We start from the raw sequence: 20,068 nt of genomic DNA on the forward strand, positions 1-20,068 counted from the left end.
TTAGGGGAAAGAAAATGAAGAATTATATAAAAGATCATATCATACACTTCACACACCATTTCAATTTAGTTAAAACGATAACGTTTTTGTTTGAGAAAAAGGGGTCGATCGATCTGTATTCATTTTTCACTTGCTAGTTTGACTGTTAATATACATCTGGTGATCAACTCATTTCTGTTAAGTGAGATGTATCTGTTAAGTGAAATGTAGACTAATTCTGTTTGACAGTTGAATATTTTTTTTGGTTTTCTATGGTGTCTCCTAATTCGATAAGTCAAAGATTAATTTGTCGTGGTAATGAATTTTATGTAAAGGTTTATCGCTCGCTAATAAATTGATGTATGTACAATACGAGATTTAAAATAAAATTCAAATGTTCAATACTTATTTAAATAAATTAGTAAGCTAACTACTAAATCCAACTTGGCTGCGGAATTGGATACTTACCCCCCCCCAAAAGCTTTATAATTTAACGAGTTTATCAAAATTAAATTTATATATATAACTTTGTAGTAACGCAAATGGAGAATATGCGTGTTGTTCAGCTACCTTGATACTGCGACACAGATTTCAGATTGGCTTCATTTCTTACTTCCTCACACTTCGAATCGACGCCTTCCCGCCGTTAATTCCAACAATCTTCGATACGATACGGTGTACGGTATGCTATGATACGATCCACGTTCCTTTCTTTGTTTTCCGCTTTTCAATGATCGCGTGCTTTCAATTTCATTTATCAGCTGAATCGATCTTGGATTAGATTGATCCATGTTCTTGAATGAAAATTCTCGGGTTATTTGATTGAAATCAACTAACTTCTTTAGGACTCTTTGTGGAATTGTTATGGTTGTTATCATGCATATTGTGATTGATTTGGTAAGATGAGATTGATTATTTTCGTATCGGTTATTGAAATCAAGCAATTTTGTGAATAGAGGAGGGTGAACAATGTCAGAGGGTGTAAAGAAACAGGACTTTGTTGAAGATCCTCACAAGAATCAAGTTACTTTTGTAGAAAATCCTGCGGATAATCTCCAACATCCAGATTCAGATAACAATACAAATGGTGAAAATCCCATGCCCTCGCCACAACAGGAGGTAATCCCTTTTCTTTAAAAAGGAAAAAAGAAATTGATGATTTGGGAAATTGGCGTTATTTATTTGTGTCATGGTTGATTTGGGAAATTGATGATGTGTAGAATGCATTTAGTTCCAATTAATTTTTTTAAAAATACATTTGGAATGGAAGAATGGTAAGTTTGGGGCACGGATTGAATTAATAGTTAAAAGGAAAAGTGATTTTTTTTTAAAAATTAAATTATTTAAGGTCTTATGTTACATTCAGTTCAAATGGGCCGAAGCAGCATTTGTACTCCTTTCAATACTAACTTGCTGTACTATTTGTCTAACTGGTATGCATATTAAGTGTGTATGGTTTAATACAGTACCAGTGTGGTGTGGTGGAGGTTATACGTCTTCTGCTGTGTTAGCTGATGCAGATAATTCATTCATGTGTTTACTTTTTAATCTTAATATTACCTTATCTTATTCCTACATGAGGAAATATGAGATCATAATTTTCAATAGTATAGTTCGGAATATGGATAGATATTACGTTTGTATGTGAGAATATTTAGCTGTTAAGTGTGAGTAGATATTGTTGAACTCACTTCTTAATTATTTAGAAGAATCCCTTTGTAACATACTGGTTCTTAAAATGATTGTTTCCAATTTTGTTGATTTTCTTAATACAAAATCTCATGATATGGGTTTATGTTATTATGTTTCGTTGTTATTCACTGTAATCTTATTTTCTATTTTTGCAGGAAGAAGTTATCAAGAAAAAGTATGGAGGCCTAATACCAAAGAAGCCCCCACTAATATCCAAGGTTACTACTTCTTCATTTATCTGATTTTCTTTGCTTCTGCAATGCTCCGTTTCTTCAAACTTCTGGTCATCTGTCTGTTCATGTGAAATATTCTTTCCAAAATTGATTTTTGTTTTGAATGATTTTAACCTTGTTTGTAGGATCATGAACGCGCTTATTTTGATTCTGCTGATTGGGCATTGGGGAAGGTACTTTATCTCTTCCGAAGTGTGTTTATGTCATTTTATATTTTGTCAGTTTCAATTGGACTTTCAGTACTTTTAAGTTGATGCCTTATAAATGTGGCCTGTTGTTTTCTCAAATAGCAAGGAGCACAAAAGCCCAAAGGACCACTGGAAGCACTTCGCCCAAAGTTGCAGGTAAAGAAATGCTTTGTTAATTCTTTCTGTTTTCCCCTTAGTGGTGATTTTAAGATGAAACAGTGTTGTTTACACAGGAGGAGTAATTTTCTATTTGAAATCTTTGGTCCTGATTTCTTTCAAGGCATTGCCAATTGTTTCAAACTAACAAAATCCAAATAGATGTATATTGAACCGTAAAACTCTGTTGAATACTGAGTTTGATGTTTCTCTGGTTTAAATACATTAGCTTCAAGTCATCCTTATAGCCGGCTCTTTCTAGTGGAACAAGACTCGATTAATGTTGCTTTCCAAAAATGTATCTATAGAATGTTGCAGAAATGCTATGTGCTTGAGCAAGAGGCACTTAATATTACTTTTTGGAGCTGAAGTGAATTCGTGTTACTTATATTACTTTTCAATGATCAATTGCAATAAAGGTATCATTCAGTGAAGTTTGAATAAATTTTGTTGATGTTCTCTTTTTGTTTTCTGCCCTCTATCTTGGGATCTTACTTACACTGGTAATCAGCCAACAACGCAGCAGACACGTTCAAGGCGCTCAGCTTATGCTCCAGCAGATGAAGGTGAAGGTATGTTCTTATGACACTGCCATTTCTTGCGCTCTAGAAATCTTGGCTCTTTGCTAGAACTCAACACTGCATTGAGTCGTCTTCCGTTTTGGCTTTCTGACAGCAGACGGCTCCAGCAACAATTCCTCGCTAGAGCATCAAAGTGCCACCGAAGATGTTGACAGCGATAACACTAATACTTCTCAGGACCAATGCCATTAATAGCTACTGGTTTTTGTGCTATCAATTGCATTTTGACACAGCAATGCTCCCTTTTTCCCCCTTCTTTTCCATCTGAATTTAGATCAAGATGATCATGCATACTGAGTTGCTTGTGCTAATAACAAGGTGAGAATTTATGAAGCAGGTGCACTTGTAACCTTTGTATTAGATACTATGTACTCTCGGTATGTATGACATTTCCTGAATGTGCTTGGATTGCAGCATGAGAGATCTTATACTTTACATTCATTTGTCAAGCAGCATATGTGCCAGTTGTAACATTTGAAGTCTCATCGAGCATAACCATCTATAATAAACTTAACTGAAATTGGTTTGTAATCGTTTTCATACTTGATTAAAGTATAAATAAATAGCGTACTACAGGAGAACATTAAGTTAAATCCGGGTGCACTCATTGCAAGGCATAAAAGATGACCACAAGTGCCTTCTCTGCTCCGGATTTAATGTTAATTTGATATGGATATGAATCTGGGTGTTTTTTGTATGGGCCGAGGTGCTCTTGGGCTGGCTATTGTGTTAAGCGTAACTAAGAATTAGTCCGTAACAGATTGGTCGCATTAAAAAGCCGAGTCTAGTGGCGACTATGTTGCCTTTTTAGAAAATGCACCAGATTTGAATTCTAGCTATGACTAAGAAGTTGATAAATAAAACCCATAGGAAGGGAAGGGTGTGTAGATAAATTACGTTTTTAAATACCCATTACACATTGTTAAGTACATAGACCAAAAAACTATTAAGTACACAAACCTCGATATATGTATAACTGGCTAGTTGTATATAAACCGCGTACTGAGCAGTTATACATATCCGGGTACTGAGTATCCGATGTATAATAAACAACAACAACAAAGCTTTGTCCCACTAAGTGGGGTCGGCTACATGAATCAAACGATGTCATTGTGCTCTGTCATGTATCATGTCTACAGAGAGACTGTTTACATGTAGATCTCGTTTGACCACCTCATGGATGGTCTTCTTAGGTCTTTCTCTGCCTTTCGCCCTTTGTCCATCTTCCATCTCATCCACCCTCCTGACTGGATGTTCTATCAATCTTCTTCTTACATGTCCAAACCATCTGAGACGCGATTCAACCATCTTTTCCACAATGGGTGCTACTCCAACTCTCTCCCTTATATCTTCATTCCTTATTTTATCCAATCGCGTATGACCACTCATCCATCTCAACATCTTCATCTCTGCCACACTCAACTTATGTTCGTGCTCCCCTTTAGCCGCCCAACACTCCGTACCATACAGCATAGCCAGTCTAATAGCGGTGCGATAAAATTTACTTTTTAAGTTTTAAAGGCATTTTTTTGTCGCATATAAAATCAGATGCACTCCGCCATTTTGACCAACTTGCTTGGATCCTATGATTTACATCCTGTTCAATCTCTCCATTATCCTGTATGATGCACCCAATATACTTAAAACTTTTAACTTTTCCTAGGATGTTTTCTCCAATCTTCACCTCTATATTGGGGTTTTCCCTTCTCAGACTGAACTTACATTCCATATATTCCGTCATGCAACAGCATATGTGCAAACCATACACTTCTAAAGCTTCTCTCCATAACTCCAACTTCTTATTTAGGTCTTCCCTTGACTCTCCCATAAGGACGATATCATCGGCAAAAAACATGCACCATGGCACAGGTTCTTAGATGTGCTCTGTGAGTACTTCCAAGACTAATGTGAAAAGGTATGGACTTAAGGATGATCCCTAGTGTAATACTATACCAATAGGGAATTCCTCTGTCACACCACCTTGAGTCTTCACACTAGTTGTGGCCCCATCATACATGCCTTTAATTGCCCGAATATATGCGATCCTTACTCTCCTCTTTTCTAAAACCTTCCATAAGACCTCCCTTGGTACCCTATCATATGCTTTTTCCAAATCTATAAACACCATATGTAGATCCCTTTTATTACTACGATACCTCTCCATCATCCTTCTTAATAGGTATATCACTTCAGTGGTAGATCTTCCTGGCATAAATCCAAATTGGTTCTCTGTTACTTGTGTCTCTTTTCTCAACCTTCGTTCTATCACCCTTATCCATAACTTCATAGTGTGACTCATAAGCTTAATCCTTCTATAGTTTTCGCAACTTTGTATATCCCTCTTTTTCTTGTAGATAGGTACCAAGGTGCTCTTTCTCCACTCATTAGGCATCTTCTTTGACCTTAAAATCTCATTAAAAAGCTTGGTTAACTAGTTGATGCCTTTTTCTCCAAGACCCTTCCAAACCTCAATCGGGATATTATCAGGTCCTACTACCTGCCATTTTTCATCTGCTTTAGAGCCTCTTTTACCTCGAAGTCTCGAATCCTTCGATAGTAGTCAAAGTTTTGATCTTCTTCCCTTGTGCATAATCAACCAAGACTCGGAAGAGTCTTCTGTCCCTCATTAAATAACTCGTAGAAGTAGCTCTTCCACCTTTCATTAATCTTCTCCTCTTGAGCCAACACCTCTCCATCCTTATCCTTTATGCACTTAACTTGATCCAAATCTCTCGTTCTTCTTTTCCGGCTCTTTGCGATTCTATATATACATTTTTCTCCTTCTTTCGTGCCCAAAGACTGGTAGAGACCCTCATATGCTCTTGTTTTTGCTTCACTTACAGCCACTTTTGTCTCTTTCTTAGCCGCCTTATATTTTTTCCAGTTATCTGCATTGCGGCATAAAGACCACTCTTTAAAGCATTCCCTTTTTATCTTTATCTTTTCTTGTATACTCGCATTCCACCACCAAGACTCCTTGTCTCTTGGTCCTATTCCGTTAGATTCACCAAAACTTTCTTTTGCTGTTCTTCTAATAACTTCTGCCATCTCCCTCCACATCTCTTCCGCGCTTCCATTCCCATCCCACTTTGCCTCTTCTCCTACCCGTCTTAGGAAGCTTCTTTGTTCCTCACCTTTCATCCGCCACCACCTCGTCCTTGGGTTCTTCGTATGATGTCTTTTCCTCAACTTTTGCTCAACGCGAAAATTCATGACGAGCACCCTATGTTGTGTTGTCAAACTCTCTCCCGGGATAATTTTACAGTTAATGCAAAATTTCCGGCTGACTCTCTTCAACAAGAAGAAGTCGATTTGAGAGCTTGTCATGCCACTCTTATAGGTTATAAGATGTTCGTCTCTCTTTTTAAAACATGTATTTGCGATGAGAAGATCAAAGGTTGAGGAAAAGTCCAAAATAGTTTTACCATCGGCATTGATCACCCCGAAACCATGACCTCCGTGAATACTCCCATATCCAGTCACTTCTCTCCCAACATGGCCATTTAAATCTCCTCCTAAGAAAATCTTATCTCCCAAAGGTATGCCTTGAACCAAACTCTCTAGATCCTCCCAAAACCTTATCTTGTGTTGTTTGTCCGAACCCACTTGCGGTGCATAGGCGCTAATCACATGGAAAGCACCTCCCTCCACCACAAGTTTGATAGAAATGATCCGATCTCCCACCCTCTTAACATCCACTACGTCCTTCTTCCACTACTTATCCACAATTATTCCAACCCCATTCCTATTCTTCACCTTTCCTGTATACCAAAGTTTGAAACCAGAAGTATCCAACTCCTTAGCCTTTGCACCAACTCATTTCGTTCCTTGTAGGCACATAATGTTAATCTTCCTCCTTGTCCTGGTGTCCACCACCTCCATGGACTTTCTTGTTAGAGTGCCTATGTTCCATGTCCCAAATCTCAACCTTCTGTCATTTTGACCTTTACCTTTTACTTTGTGAACTAGCTTATTTACCCTCGTTTGTTCACAAAAATGCGAGAACCCTTGCTCATTTAACATTACATCCGGGCACCGATGCAGCGGCTCTTGCTTTGACACCGTACTCGAGCCATACAGCGTGTTGCTTCCGGGCAACGACCTAGCTTTAGCGCAATAATGTCTTTGATTCATGTCATGGGGGGTTCGGCTATATTTTTATGTTGGTTGCCGAAGACCTAACACAACCCTCCTCCTTTATCCGGGCTTGGGACCGGCATACTTATTCAAATAATTTGAAATCTTAAAATTATAAAATTTTGAAGTTCAAATGAGATTGATATAATTAAAATTAATGATTTAATTTAATCCAATATAAATAAAGTACTTGTTCATATCTTAGTCTAAAATACAAAAGCCAGGTTCAATAAGGATGAAAGACCTACCTAAGAGGGTGACCTCTACCGCATACCTGACCTCTTTAAAGAGGTCGAACACGATGAAAAGGGGCAGCTTATGCTTATCTAAGTAAATAACTGCCTCCCCGAATTTCTCCAATATCTCTATCTCTATCTACAACGTTGGAAAGCTAACTTCTAGAGCTTTCCAGCAATATATAATGGTTTATACTTTTCTTCGAAGGAGCCTGCCCATATTGGGCATTGAACGCCAATAAACTACCCACTTTCTGGCGTTCAACGCCCCAAGGAGATTCAAGCCAGCGTTGAATGCCCAATCACTCCCTTTGGGGCATTCAACGCCCACCTAGAAGCATAAGGTAGCGTGGATCAACCCCCTAATGGGTGTTCAATGCCCATCCCTCAAGATTGAATGCCAAACTCAGTCCAAGTACTCAACCAAAGTGGGCTCAAGAGTGGACTTTCGCACCTTTAGTCTAGTCTATCATACTTTTGTACTTCTTAGTTATTAGGTTATTATATATAGAACAAAGATCACAACTGTTAGAGATCTTTGCCCTTTTGCACGTTTTACTATTACTTTCCATAAGCTATGAGCAACTAAACCTCCTAAGTTAGGGTTAGTGACATAAAATCCCGTTAACCGTGGGTTACTGAGGTCTCTGTGGCGTTAAGGCTAGAGTCAGAGAAGCAGCATTTCCTGATCCAGAAGGTCTGACCTTGTCTGTGGCATTCTGAGTAGGATCGCGAAGGGGAGTGGATTGCTTAGGTCTTCACCTTCGGTCAAAGTGGGAAGCCAAGAGTTAATTTGATGAGAGGACACGAGTTGCTCGGATGTGGTGGACTGCTATGGTTTAAAAGAGATTAACTTGATGAGAGGATATGAGTTAATCACTTACGGCTGCCGTTGAATGAATCATTTGTTATTGAAGTAGACAGTAAGAAAAATTAATCCAGAAAGAATACGTATCTCCGAAACCTTAACTAAATCTCTATCATTGTTTTTCATATCAATTTGGTATTTCATATTTATTATTTTATTTATTCTTTCAAACAAACAACCATCTTTTCTAATCGCCTGACTAAGATTTACAAGACAGCCATTGCTTGCTCAATCCGACAATCTCTGTGGGATTCGACCCTCACTCACCTGAGGTATTACTTGGACGACTCGGTACACTTACCGATTCATCTGTGCGAAACTTGCAGAGTTCAATTTTGTGCACCAAGTTTTTGGTGCCGTTGCCGGGAATTGTTCGAGTTTGACTAACTACCAAACTATCTTGTTGTTTAGATTAGGTATTATTTAAGGTTTTATTTCTCTTTTAATTGTTTTTCTTATTTTTTTCAAAAACTTTTTAAAAAAACTTTTTGAAGAGCGGATAATTTATACGCTTTTTAGCATTATTTTTAAGTAGTTTTTAGTAGGATCTAGCTACTTTTAGGGATGTTTTCATTAGTTTTCATGCAAAATTCACATTTCTGGACTTTACTATGAGTTTGTGTGTTTTTCTATGATTTCAAGTATTTTTTGGCTGAAATTGAGGGACCTGAGCAAATATCTGATTCAGGCTGAAAAAGGACTGCTGATGCTGTTGGATTCTGACCTCCCTGCACTCGAAATAGATTTTCTGGAGCTATAAAAATTCAAATGGCGCGCTCTCAATGGCGTTGGAAAGTAGACATCCAGGGCTTTCCAGCAATATATAATGGTCCATACTTTGTTCGAGTTTAGATGACGCAAACTGGCGTTCAACGCCAGTTCCATGCTGCATTCTGGAGTAAAACGCCAGAAACATGTCACAAACCAGAGTTAAACGCCAAAAACACGTTACAACTTGGCGTTTAACTCCAAGAGAAGCCTCTGCACGTGTAAAGCTCAAGCTCAGCCCAAGCACACACCAAAGTGGGCCCTGGAAGTGGATTTTTGCACTTAGACTTATTTCTGTAAACCCTAGTAGCTAGTCTAGTATAAATAGGATATTTTACTATTGTATTGAACATCTGGGATTTTACATCTTTGATCACATTTGGGGGCTGGCCATTCGGCCATGCCTGGACCACCATCACTTATGTATTTTCAACGGTGGAGTTTCTACACACCATAGATTAAGGGTGTGGAGCTCTGCTGTACCTCAAGTTTTAATGGAATTACTACTATTTTCTATTCAATTCAGCTTATTCTTGTTCTAAGATATTCGTTGCACTTCAACATGATGAATGTGATGATCCATGACACTCATCATCATTCTCACCTATGAACGCATGACTGACGAACGAGCGAGTATCTCTTGGATTCCTTAATCAGAATCTTCGTGGTATAAGCTAGAACCCTTTGGCGGCCATTCTTGAGAATCTGGAAAGTCTAAACCTTGTCTGTGGTATTCCGAGTAGGATTCAAGGATTAAATGACTGTGACAAGCTTCAAACTCGCGATTGTTGGGCGTAGTGACAGACGCAAAAGAATCAATAGATTCTTTTCCGACATGATCGAGAACTGACAGATTATTAGCCGTGCTGTGACAAGAGCATTTGGACCATTTTCACTGAGAGGATGGGAAGTAGCCATTGACAACGGTGATGCCCTACATACAGCTTGCCATGGAAAGGAGTATGAAGGATTGGATGAAGGCAGTAGGAAAGGCAGAGATTCAATAGGAACAAGGCATCTCCATACACTTATCTGAAATTCCCACCAATGATTTACATAAGTATCTCTATCTCTATTTTATGCATTATTTATCTTTATTTTCGAAAACCATTATAACCATTTGAATCCGCCTAACTGAGATTTATAAGATGACCATAGCTTGCTTCATACTAACAATCTCCGTGGGATCGACCCTTACTCACCTAAGGTATTACTTGGACGACCCAGTGCACTTGCTGGTTAGTTGTGCGTAGTTGTGACAAAGTGTGATTCACGTTTGAGATCTCCAAGTCTTTGGCGCCATTATTGATTATCACAATTTCGTGCACCAAGTTTTTGGCGCCGTTGCCGGGGATTGTTCGAGTTTGGACAACTGACGGTTCATCTTGTTGCTCAGATTAGGTAATTTTCTTTTAAAAAATTTTCAAAAATCTTTCAAAATTATTTCTTTATTTTCGTTTTTCTAAAAATAATTTTCGAAAAAAAAATGCAAAAAATTTTTTAAAATCATAAAAATAAAAAATATTTTGTGTTTCTTGTTTGAGTCTTGAGTCAATTTTTTAAGTTTGGTGTCAATTGCATTTTTTAAAATTTTATGCATTTTTTGAAAATTTCATGCATGGTGTTCTTGATAAGTCCTCTTGTTTGATCTTTATGTCTTCTTGTTTTGTGTCTTTTGTTGTTTTTCATATGCATTTTTGCATTCATAATGTCTAAGCATTAAAAATTTCTAAGTTTGGTATCTTGCATGCTTTTCTTTTCTTAAAAATTTTTCAAAAATAAGTCTTGATGTTCATCTTGATCTTCAAAGTGTTCTTGGTGTTCATCTTGACATTCATAGTGTTCTTGCATGCATCATGTGTTTTGATTCATAATTTTCATGTTGTGAGTCATTTTTGTTGTTTTTCTCTCTCATCATTAAAAATTCAAAAAATCAAAAAATATCTTTTCCTTATTTCTCTCAAAATTTCGAAAATTTGAGTTTACTTAGTCAAAAATTTTTAAAACTTATCTATTTCTTATAAGTCAAGTCAAATTTTCAATTTTAAAAATCCTATCTTTGTAAAATCTTTTTCAAAAATCAAATCTTTTTCATTTTTCTTTTATGATTTTCGAAAATTTGAAAATATTTTTCAAAATCTTTTCTTATCTTTATTTTCAAAATTTCGAAAACCTTACTAACAATTAATGTGATTGATTCAAAAATTTGAAGTTTGTTACTTTCTTGTTAAGAAAGGTTCAATCTTTAAATTCTAGAATGATATCTTTTAGTTTCTTGTTAGTCAAGTAATCAATTTTAATTAAAAAAAATCAATTCTTTTTCAAAATATCTTTTCAATCATATCTTTTCAAAAATTTGATTTTAAAATATCTTTTCTAACTTCTTATCTTTTCAAAATTGATTTTCAAATCTTTCTCAACTAACTAATTGACCTTTTGTTTGTTTCTTATCTTTTTCAAAACCACTTAACTACTTTTCTCTCTCTAATTTTCGAAAATCATCTCCCTCTTTTTCAAAATTCTTTTTAATTAACTAATTGTTTCAAATTTTAATTTTAATTTTATTTCTTATCTTAATTTTCGAAAATCACTAACCCTTTTTTCAAAATTAATTTTCGAAATTCTCTCTCTCTCTCTCATCTCTTTCTATTTATTATTCATTTACTAACACTTCTCTTCATCTTAAAATTTGAACTCCCTCTTCCTCTCTTAGTTTGAATTTTCCTCTTTTCCTTCTTCTATTCTCTTCTTCTTCTACTAACATAAAGGAATCTCTCTACTGTGGTAAAGAGGATCCTTATTATTATTTTCTGTTCCCTTCTTTTTCATATGAGCAGGAGCAAGGACAAGAATATTCTTGTTGAAGCAGATCCTGAACCTGAAAGGACTCTGAAGAGGAAACTAAGAGAAGCTAAATTACAACAATCTAGAGACAACCTTACAAAAATTTTTGAAAAGGAAGAGGAGATGGCAGCTGAAAATAATAATGCAAGGAGGATGTTTGGTGATTATACTACACCTACTTCCAAGTTTGATGGAAGAAGCATCTCAATCCCTGCCATTGGAGCAAACAATTTTGAGCTGAAACCTCAATTAGTTGCTCTAATGCAACAGAACTGCAAGTTCCATGGACTTCCATCAGAAGATCCCAACAGGCTCATGCTTTTCTCTTTTGCTGTAAAAGACAGAGCTAGAACATAGTTGGACTCACAACCTAAAGATAGCCTGGACTCTTGGGATAAGCTGGTCACGGCCTTCTTGGCTAAGTTCTTTCCTCCTAAAAAACTAAGCAAGCTTAGAGTGGATGTTCATACCTTCAAACAAAAAGATGGTGAATCCCTCTATGAAGCTTGGGAAAGATACAAGCAGATGACCAAAAGGTGTCATTCTGACATGCTTTCAGAGTGGACCATGTTGGATATATTCTATGATGGTCTATCTGAGTTCTCTAAGATGTCACTGGACTATTCTGCAGGTGGATCCATTCACCTAAAGAAAACGCCTGCAGAAGCTCAAGAGGAAGGAAGTTCTTGAAATTGATGCTCTGAATGCCATATTGGCTCAGAACAAAATGTTGACTCAGCAAGTCAACATGATTTCTCAAAGTCTGAATGGATGGCAAAATGCATCCAACAGTACTAAAGAGGCATCTTCTGAAGAAGAAGCTTATAATCCTAAGAACCCTGCAATGGCAGAGGTAAATTACATGGGTGAACTCTATGGGAACACCTATAATTTCTCATGGAGAAATCATCCAAATTTCTCATGGAAGGATCAACAAAAGCCTCAACAAGGCTTTAATAATGGTGGAAGAAACAGGCTTAGCAATAACAAGCCTTTTCCATCATCTTCTCAGCATCAGACAGAGCATTCTGAGCAGAGCTCTTCTAGCTTAGCAAATATAGTCTCTGATCTATCTAAGGCCACTTTAAGTTTCACGAGTGAAACAAGGTCCTCCATTAGAAATTTGGAGGCACAAGTGGGCCAGCTGAGTAAGAAAATCACTAAAACTCCTCCTAGTACTCTCCCAAGCAATACTGAAGAGAATCTGAAAAGAGAGTGCAAGGCCATTGACATAATCAAAATGGCCGAACCTAGAAAGGAAGGGGAGGACGTGAATCCTAATGAGGAAGACCTCATGGGACGTCTCCCAGACAAGAAGGAGTTCCCTATTGAGGGCCTAGAGGAATCTGAGGCTCACAAAGAGACTATAGAGATTCCTTTAAACCTCCTTCTGCCATTAGGATAATTTATACGCTTTTTGGCATTATTTTTAGGTAGTTTTTAGTAGGATCTAGCTACTTTTAGGGATGTTTTCATTAGTTTTCATGCAAAATTCACATTTCTGGACTTTACTATGAGTTTGTGTGTTTTTCTGTGATTTCAGGTATTTTCTGGCTGAAATTGAGGGACCTGAGCAAAAATCTGATTCAGGCTGAAAAAGGACTACTGATATTGTTGGATTCTGACCTCCTTGCACTTGAAATAGATTTTCTAGAGATATAGAATTCCAAATGGCGCGCTCTCAACGGCGTTCGAAAGTAGACATCCAGGGCTTTCCAGCAATATATAATAATTTATACTTTGTTCGAGTTTAGATGATGCAAACTGGCGTTCAACGCCAATTCCATGCTGCATTCTGGAGTAAAACGCCAGAAACACGTCACAAACCAGAGTTAAACGCCAAAAACATGTTACAACTTGGCGTTTAACTCCAAGAGAAGTCTCTTTACGTGTAAAGCTCAAGCTCAGCCCAAGCACACACCAAAGTGGGCCCCGAAAGTAAATTTCTGCACTTAGACTTATTTCTGTAAACCCTAGTAGCTAGTCTAGTATAAATAGGATATTTCACTATTGTATTGGACATCTGGGATTTTACATCTTTGATCACATTTGGAGGCTGGCCATTCGGCCATGCCTGGACCACCATCACTTATGTATTTTCAACGGTGGAGTTTCTACACACCATAGATTAAGGGTGTGGAGCTCTGCTGTACCTCGAGTTTTAATGCAATTACTACTATTTTCTATTCAATTCAGCTTATTCTTGTTCTAAGATATTCGTTGCACTTCAACATGATGAATGTGATGATCCATGACACTCATCATCATTCTCACCTATGAACACGTGACTGACAAAAAAGATATGATTTTGAAAATCTTTGACTAATTTAATACAAAATTTCGAAAATTATGAGTAAAATAAGGAAAGGATATTTTTTTTTGGATTTTTAAATTTTAATGAGGAAAGAGAAAAATAACAAAACGACACTAAACTTAGAAATTTTAGATCAAAACAAAGAGAACAAACAAGAAAACTTTGAATGTCAAGATGAAAACTAAGAACACTTCGAAGATCAAGATGAACACCAAAAACAATTTTTTTTTAATTTTTAAGTGAATAAAAGCACAAAAGACACCAAACTTAGAAATTTTTATAAAATCACACACGAATTTTTGAAAACCTAAAGGTAAACACAAGGAAGACACCAAACTTAGAATTTTTAAAGATCAAGAAAGGACTAAGAACATGCAAATTCGAAAAATTAAAAGAAAACAAAAGCATGCAATTGACACCAAACTTAAAATATGAAACTAAACTCAAATAAAAGACTCTAAACCAACAAAAATAAAATATTCCTAATCTAAGCAACAAGATAAACCGTCAGTTGTCCAAACTCGAACAATCCCTGGCAACGGCGCAAAAAACTTGGTTCACAAAAGCACAATCACACTTTTGCAATTCCGCACAACTAACCAGCAAGTACACTTGGTCGTCCAAGTAATACCTTACGTGAGTAAGGGTCGATCCCACAGAGATTGTCGGCTGGAAGCAAGCTATGGTTATCTTGTAACTCTTAGTCAGGATATCAGTAATTCTCAGATTTAGTTGTAAAAAGTAAAAGAACATGAAATAAGTACTTGTTTTGCAGTAATGGAGAACAGGTTGAGGTTTTGGAGATGCTACATCTTCTGAATCTCTACTTTCCTACAGTCTTCTTCTTCATGCACGCAAGGTTCCTTCCATGGCAAGCTGTATGTTGGGTTTCACCGTTGTCAATGGCTACCTCCCATCCTCTCAGTGAAAATGTTCAACGCGCTCTGTCACAGCACGGCTATTCATCTGTCGGTTCTCGATCATGTCGGAATAGAATCCAGTGATTCTTTTGCGTCTGTCACTAACGCCCCACAATCGTGAGTTTGAAGCTCGTCACAGTCATTCAATCCCTGAATCCTACTCAGAATACCACAGACAAGGTTTAGACTTTCTGGATTCTCAAGAATGACTGCCAATCTGTTCTAGCTTATACCACGAAGATTCTGATCAAGGAATCCAAGAGATATCTACTCAATCTAAGGTAGAGCGGAGGTGGTTGTCAGGCACACGTTCATAGGTGAGAACGATGATGAGTGTCATGGATCATCACATTCATCAAGTTGAGGAACAAGTGATATCTTAGAATAGAAACAAGCGTGATTGAATGAGAAACAGTAGTAATTGTATTAATCCATCAGGACATAGTAGAGCTCTGCACCCCCAACCATGGGGTTTAGAGACTCATGCCGTAGAAGATACAATATGAAATGTGTATTGTGTGATGGGGTGAAGATACAATAGCAAAAAGTCCTATTTATAGTGAACTAGTGACCTAGGGTTTACAAGAATGAGTAAATGACGTAAAAATCCACTTCCGGGGTCCACTTGGTGTGTGCTTGGGCTGAGCATTGAAGCTTTCATGTGTAGAGACTTTTCCTGGAGTTAAACGCCAGCTTTTGTGCCAGTTTGGGCGTTTAACTCCAACTTTTGTGCCAGTTCTGGCGTTAAACGCCGGGAATTCTGAAGCTGATTTAGAATGCCGGTTTGGGCCATTAATTCTTGGGCAAAGTATAGACAATTATATATTGCTGGAAAGCCCAGGATGTCTACTTTCTAACGCAATTGAGAGCGCATCAATTTGGCTTCTGTAGCTCCAGAAAATTCACTTCGAGTGCAGAGAGTTCAGAATTCAACAGCATTTGCAGTCCTTTTTCAGCCTCTGAATCAGATTTTTGCTCAGGTCCCTCAATTTCAGCCAGAAAATACCTGAAATCACAAAAAAACACACAAAGTCATAGTAAAGTCCAGAAATATGATTTTTAATTAAAAACTAATAAAAACATAATAAAAACTAACTAAAACATACTAAAAATATACTAAAAACAATGCCAAAAAGCGTATAAATTATCCGCTCATCACAACACCAAACATAAATTGTTGCTTGTCCCCAAGCAACTGAAAAAAAAATAGGATAAAAAGAAGAGAATATACTATAAATTCCAAATTATCAATGAAACTTAGCTCCAATTAGATGAGCGGGACTAGTAGCTTTTTGCCTCTGAACAGTTTTGACATCTCACTTTATCCTTTGAAGTTTAGAATGACTGGCATCCATAGGAACTCAGAATTCAGATAGTGTTATTGATTCTCCTAGTATAGTATGTTGATTCTTGAACACACCTACTTTATGAGTCTTGGCCGTGGCCCAAAGCACTTTGTTTTCCAGTAATACCACCGGATACATACATGCCACAGACACATAACTGGGTGAACCTTTTCAGATTGTGACTCAGCTTTACTAGAGTCCCCAGTTAGAGGTGTCCAGAGCTCTTAAGCACACTCTTTTTGCTTTGGATCACGACTTTAACCACTCAGTCTCAAGCTTTTCACTCTTTTTCTTTTTTTTCCTCTTTTTCTTTTTTCTTTTTTTTGTATTCACTACTTTTTCTTGCTTCAAGAATCAATTTGATGATTTTCCAGATCCTCAATAACATTTATCCTTTTCCATCATTCTTTCAAGAGCCAACAATTTTAACATTCTTAAAATAACAAATTCAAAAGACATATGCACTGTTCAAGCATTCATTCAGAAAACAAAAAGTATTGTCACCACATCAAACTAATTCAACTAGTTTCAAAGATGAATTCGAAATCCTGTACTTCTTGTTCTTTTGTGATTAAAAACATTTTTCATCTAAGAAAGGTGATGGATTCATAGGACATTTATAACTTTAAGGCATAGACACTGTAATACCCGGTCTAACCGAAATTAATTAAATAATGAGTTAAGTAGGAGCGAATATGATTGGAATATTTGGCAATTGTAATTTGATGATTTAAATATAATATTTGGATTCAGTGAATTTTTCTGAGTCGGAAGACATAGTTTTCTGCGTAAAAGCGCGCAGTGGAATTTTGACCGACAGTACCGGCTGAGACCTGTCTGGTACTGCAGCTGAGAAAATTGATTATGAGTAAATAAGATTAAGAAATGAGGAATTATGATTAGGGGAGGTAGAAATATTTAAAGTGCGATTTGGAGCGCTAATCTTAAAGGTTTTGGCCTAAAATTGGGCCAACGGACAAAAATAAGTGAACCGGGCCTAAGTGGGCCCAAGACCCAACATATATAAACATTAGTTATGAGTATTTCAGCTCATTTTACCCTAAAAAGAAGGGTTGGGGCGCTGAATTAAGAAGAGAGAAGAGAAGAGAGAAAACCTAACTCTCTTTGATCTTCAAACCACCATAACTTGAGCTACGGAGCTCCGATTGACGAGCCGTTTGCGGCCACGCGTCGCTCTTCTCATCCTCTACAACTCTATCTAAGTTTTGTGGTGAGTATTCCATTCATCTCTGCCCAGTTTTCGAAATTCCCCACTGTTACACGTTTTTGGGAAGTTAGTGTTGAAATCTTGTGATTTTGGGTGTTTAGGGATACTCCAACATGGATTCTAAGTGGGTTCTATCCCTACTTCATATGGGTTGAGGTAAGAAGTGCTCAAACCCTTGTGATTTATCATCTTTATGAGCCCTAGGTTGATGTATGTATGTAATATTGGTTATGTTAGTGCATTTGATGGTTTTGGTGCACAATTGGGAGATTGGTGTTGCTTGAGGAGCTTTGGTGAGGCTTGGAGCTAAGGTTGGTGGAGACTTCCAAAGAAGAGGCTCAATTGATTTGGCTACAAGAGGTACGGTTTAAGTTTCATTTAAGTACCGTGTGGTGTGATGAGAATTCCTAGGCTAGATGCCCCTAGGATTAAGTTTGGATTGTGTAAATGGTTGGTGCTAATATGCGTAGTTGGTATGTAATGTGAAATTAATGATTGGATTGAGAATTGTGTGGCCTTGTATGTTTGGTGTATTGAAAATTTGATGTATTGGGTAATGAGTATTGACTTGTGGTTTATGAATTTAAATTGTGAAATTGGGCCAGAGGCCGTAAATTTTGGGCCGGAGGCCGGTAAGAGGTAAGGAAGGTAAGTTGATGTGTGCATTGTATGATGACACAAGTGATTGTATGGATTTTAGATAACGAATATATGAATGATTGGGTTGGTTATTGAATAATGAGGTTTGAGGAGTTGAAGTATGGAAATTGGTAATTTTGGGTGAAATTGTATAGATGAGGTATGTTTGGTTTTGGTTGAGGTATGTTATGTGGTCATATATGTGATCATGATTATTGATGCCTTGATGGTATGATGATGCATAAGAGATATGTATGTTGTGGTATATACTTGAGAAATGATTAAGGTTGATTTGTGGGTGAAATCATGTGACAGTGAGTATAATATTGATTATGTGTAATGATGATTGATTGGAAATAGTATTGTTGGAAATTGGGATGAGGAAAGATGTATGACATGTTAATGTGTTTGTAATTTAGCCATTTGTTTGAGATGGGTAAAAATGGTTATATGGCGGTTTTGTGCATCGTGGTAAAGTGTTAATGTATGAGTTGAGGAGGCTTGATGTTGATTTTGGTATATTTTGATTGATTTCAAAAAGGGTTGAAACTAGCATGTTTTGGTTGATTTTGAAAAGGGTTGAAAATGGCTTGTTTTGAAAAGGGCACTTTGTGGTTTTGTATGAAAAATATGGTTTTTGGGCATACTTTGACGGGACATAACTTGGACTACGGATCTCTGTTTTGTGCCAAATCTGTTTAGAAATGAAATTGGATCCGGGATGTCCATGCCGTTCAAAGAACGGGTGAAAAATGATTTAAAATGAGAGAGTTATGTCCGTCGGAAGATTGGGGGTTGAATCTGTGAATTCTGCAGCTTTTAACTTAGAAAACTTTTAGCAGAATGACCCTCCACGCGTAGGCGCACTTGGCACGTACGCGTCGTTCTTCGAGAAGGCACCATCCACGCGTGCGCGTGCGCGTCGATGCGCTGCACCCATTGCCCAGCCATTTTCCCGAGAGTTGTGCCAGAGTTGTGCCAGTCTTGTGCCTGGGGCGCAAGTGTACCCACGCGTACGCATGGCTGACGCGTACGCGTCGTTATCTATTTTTCAATTCGCGCGTCCGCGTGAATGGCGCGTATGCGCCGATGAGTTTTGTGGCCATCCACGCGTGCGCGTGGAGTACGCGTACGCGTGGCCCTGTTTTCATCCCAAAGTTGATTTTTGAGTATTAAAAGCCAAATCTCATACTTCTAAGCCTCCGATCTCACCCCTTATGTATTAAATCATTATGATATGCCTAGCAATGAGAAAGGAGCCAGAGGATGTGGTAACTTGCGAGTGAAGCAAGGGGAAAAGTTATGATCAATGATGATCAACGATGATTATATGAGATATGGAGGATGACGGTGGGAGTACCGTGTATGCCATGAGCCGAAGGGCTATATTTATTGATAAATGGCTGGTTCTTGATTGGACCATGAGCCGGATGGCTGAGTTATTGCCGGGTCACGGCAAAGCCATTATTGATTATGGCTGAGAATAATTGCATATATGATTAATGAATGAATGTGTTAAATGGATAATAATGGAAGATGTTGAAATGTGATGTGTAACCCCGGGTAGTAGGCAGTGGCGTTGTCCACTTGCTCCGGGTGTGAGACGGAAAAGGATGTTTATGATAAATGAGTTTAATTATGGAGTTTTGAATGAATGTATTTGTTATACCTGGGTAGTAGTAAGGGTTGTGGTTCGTCCAACTTGCTCCAGGTTAATGTTTGAGATTTGATAACAATGAGGATTGATAATAGGAAATGAGATTGAATGAATATATGCTTAAGATACCTGGGTAGTAGCAAGGGTTGTGGTTCGTCCCGCTTGCTCCGGGTTAATGCTTAAGATACCTGGGTAGTAGCAAGGGTTGTGGTTCGTCCCGCTTGCTCCGGGTTAATACTTAAGATACCTGGGTAGTAGCAAGGGTTGTGGTTCGTCCCACTT

General features: G+C 37.6%; 1 protein-coding gene and 1 non-coding gene across 3 annotated transcripts; one reads left to right on the forward strand and one right to left on the reverse strand.

Moving 5' to 3' along the window:
- The first annotated feature begins 496 nt into the window (after positions 1–496).
- On the forward strand, positions 497–3,360 carry LOC112799694 (uncharacterized). Of its 2 annotated transcripts, none has more exons than XM_025841746.3 (7): positions 497–656; positions 936–1,098; positions 1,827–1,889; positions 2,030–2,077; positions 2,195–2,248; positions 2,760–2,820; positions 2,924–3,360. In XM_025841746.3, exons 2-7 carry the CDS (start codon positions 949–951, stop codon positions 3,019–3,021), a joined length of 474 nt encoding a protein of 157 aa, XP_025697531.1. In that variant the 5' UTR covers positions 497–656; positions 936–948; the 3' UTR covers positions 3,022–3,360. The 2 variants fall into 2 exon arrangements, with proteins under 2 accessions (XP_025697531.1, XP_025697532.1); XM_025841747.3 differs by having other exon boundaries at positions 2,927–3,360.
- An 8,769-nt stretch (positions 3,361–12,129) lies between these two features.
- On the reverse strand, positions 12,130–12,233 carry LOC112804987 (small nucleolar RNA R71). The gene has a single exon (XR_003203602.1). It is a non-coding gene; the product is annotated as a small nucleolar RNA R71 (small nucleolar RNA).
- Positions 12,234–20,068: the final 7,835 nt, after the last annotated feature.

Source organism: Arachis hypogaea, chromosome 5 (assembly GCF_003086295.3).
Source record: "Arachis hypogaea cultivar Tifrunner chromosome 5, arahy.Tifrunner.gnm2.J5K5, whole genome shotgun sequence".
Classification (NCBI taxonomy): Eukaryota; Viridiplantae; Streptophyta; class Magnoliopsida; order Fabales; family Fabaceae; genus Arachis; species Arachis hypogaea.

Coding starts and splice junctions, on each gene's coding strand:
- LOC112799694 (XM_025841746.3), top strand. CDS start 949: ATGTCAGAGGGTGTAAAGAAACAGGACTTTGTTGAAGATCCTCACAAG. Junction 1,099..1,826: donor TGCCCTCGCCACAACAGGAG/GTAATCCCTTTT, acceptor CTATTTTTGCAG/GAAGAAGTTATCAAGAAAAA. Junction 1,890..2,029: donor AGCCCCCACTAATATCCAAG/GTTACTACTTCT, acceptor CCTTGTTTGTAG/GATCATGAACGCGCTTATTT.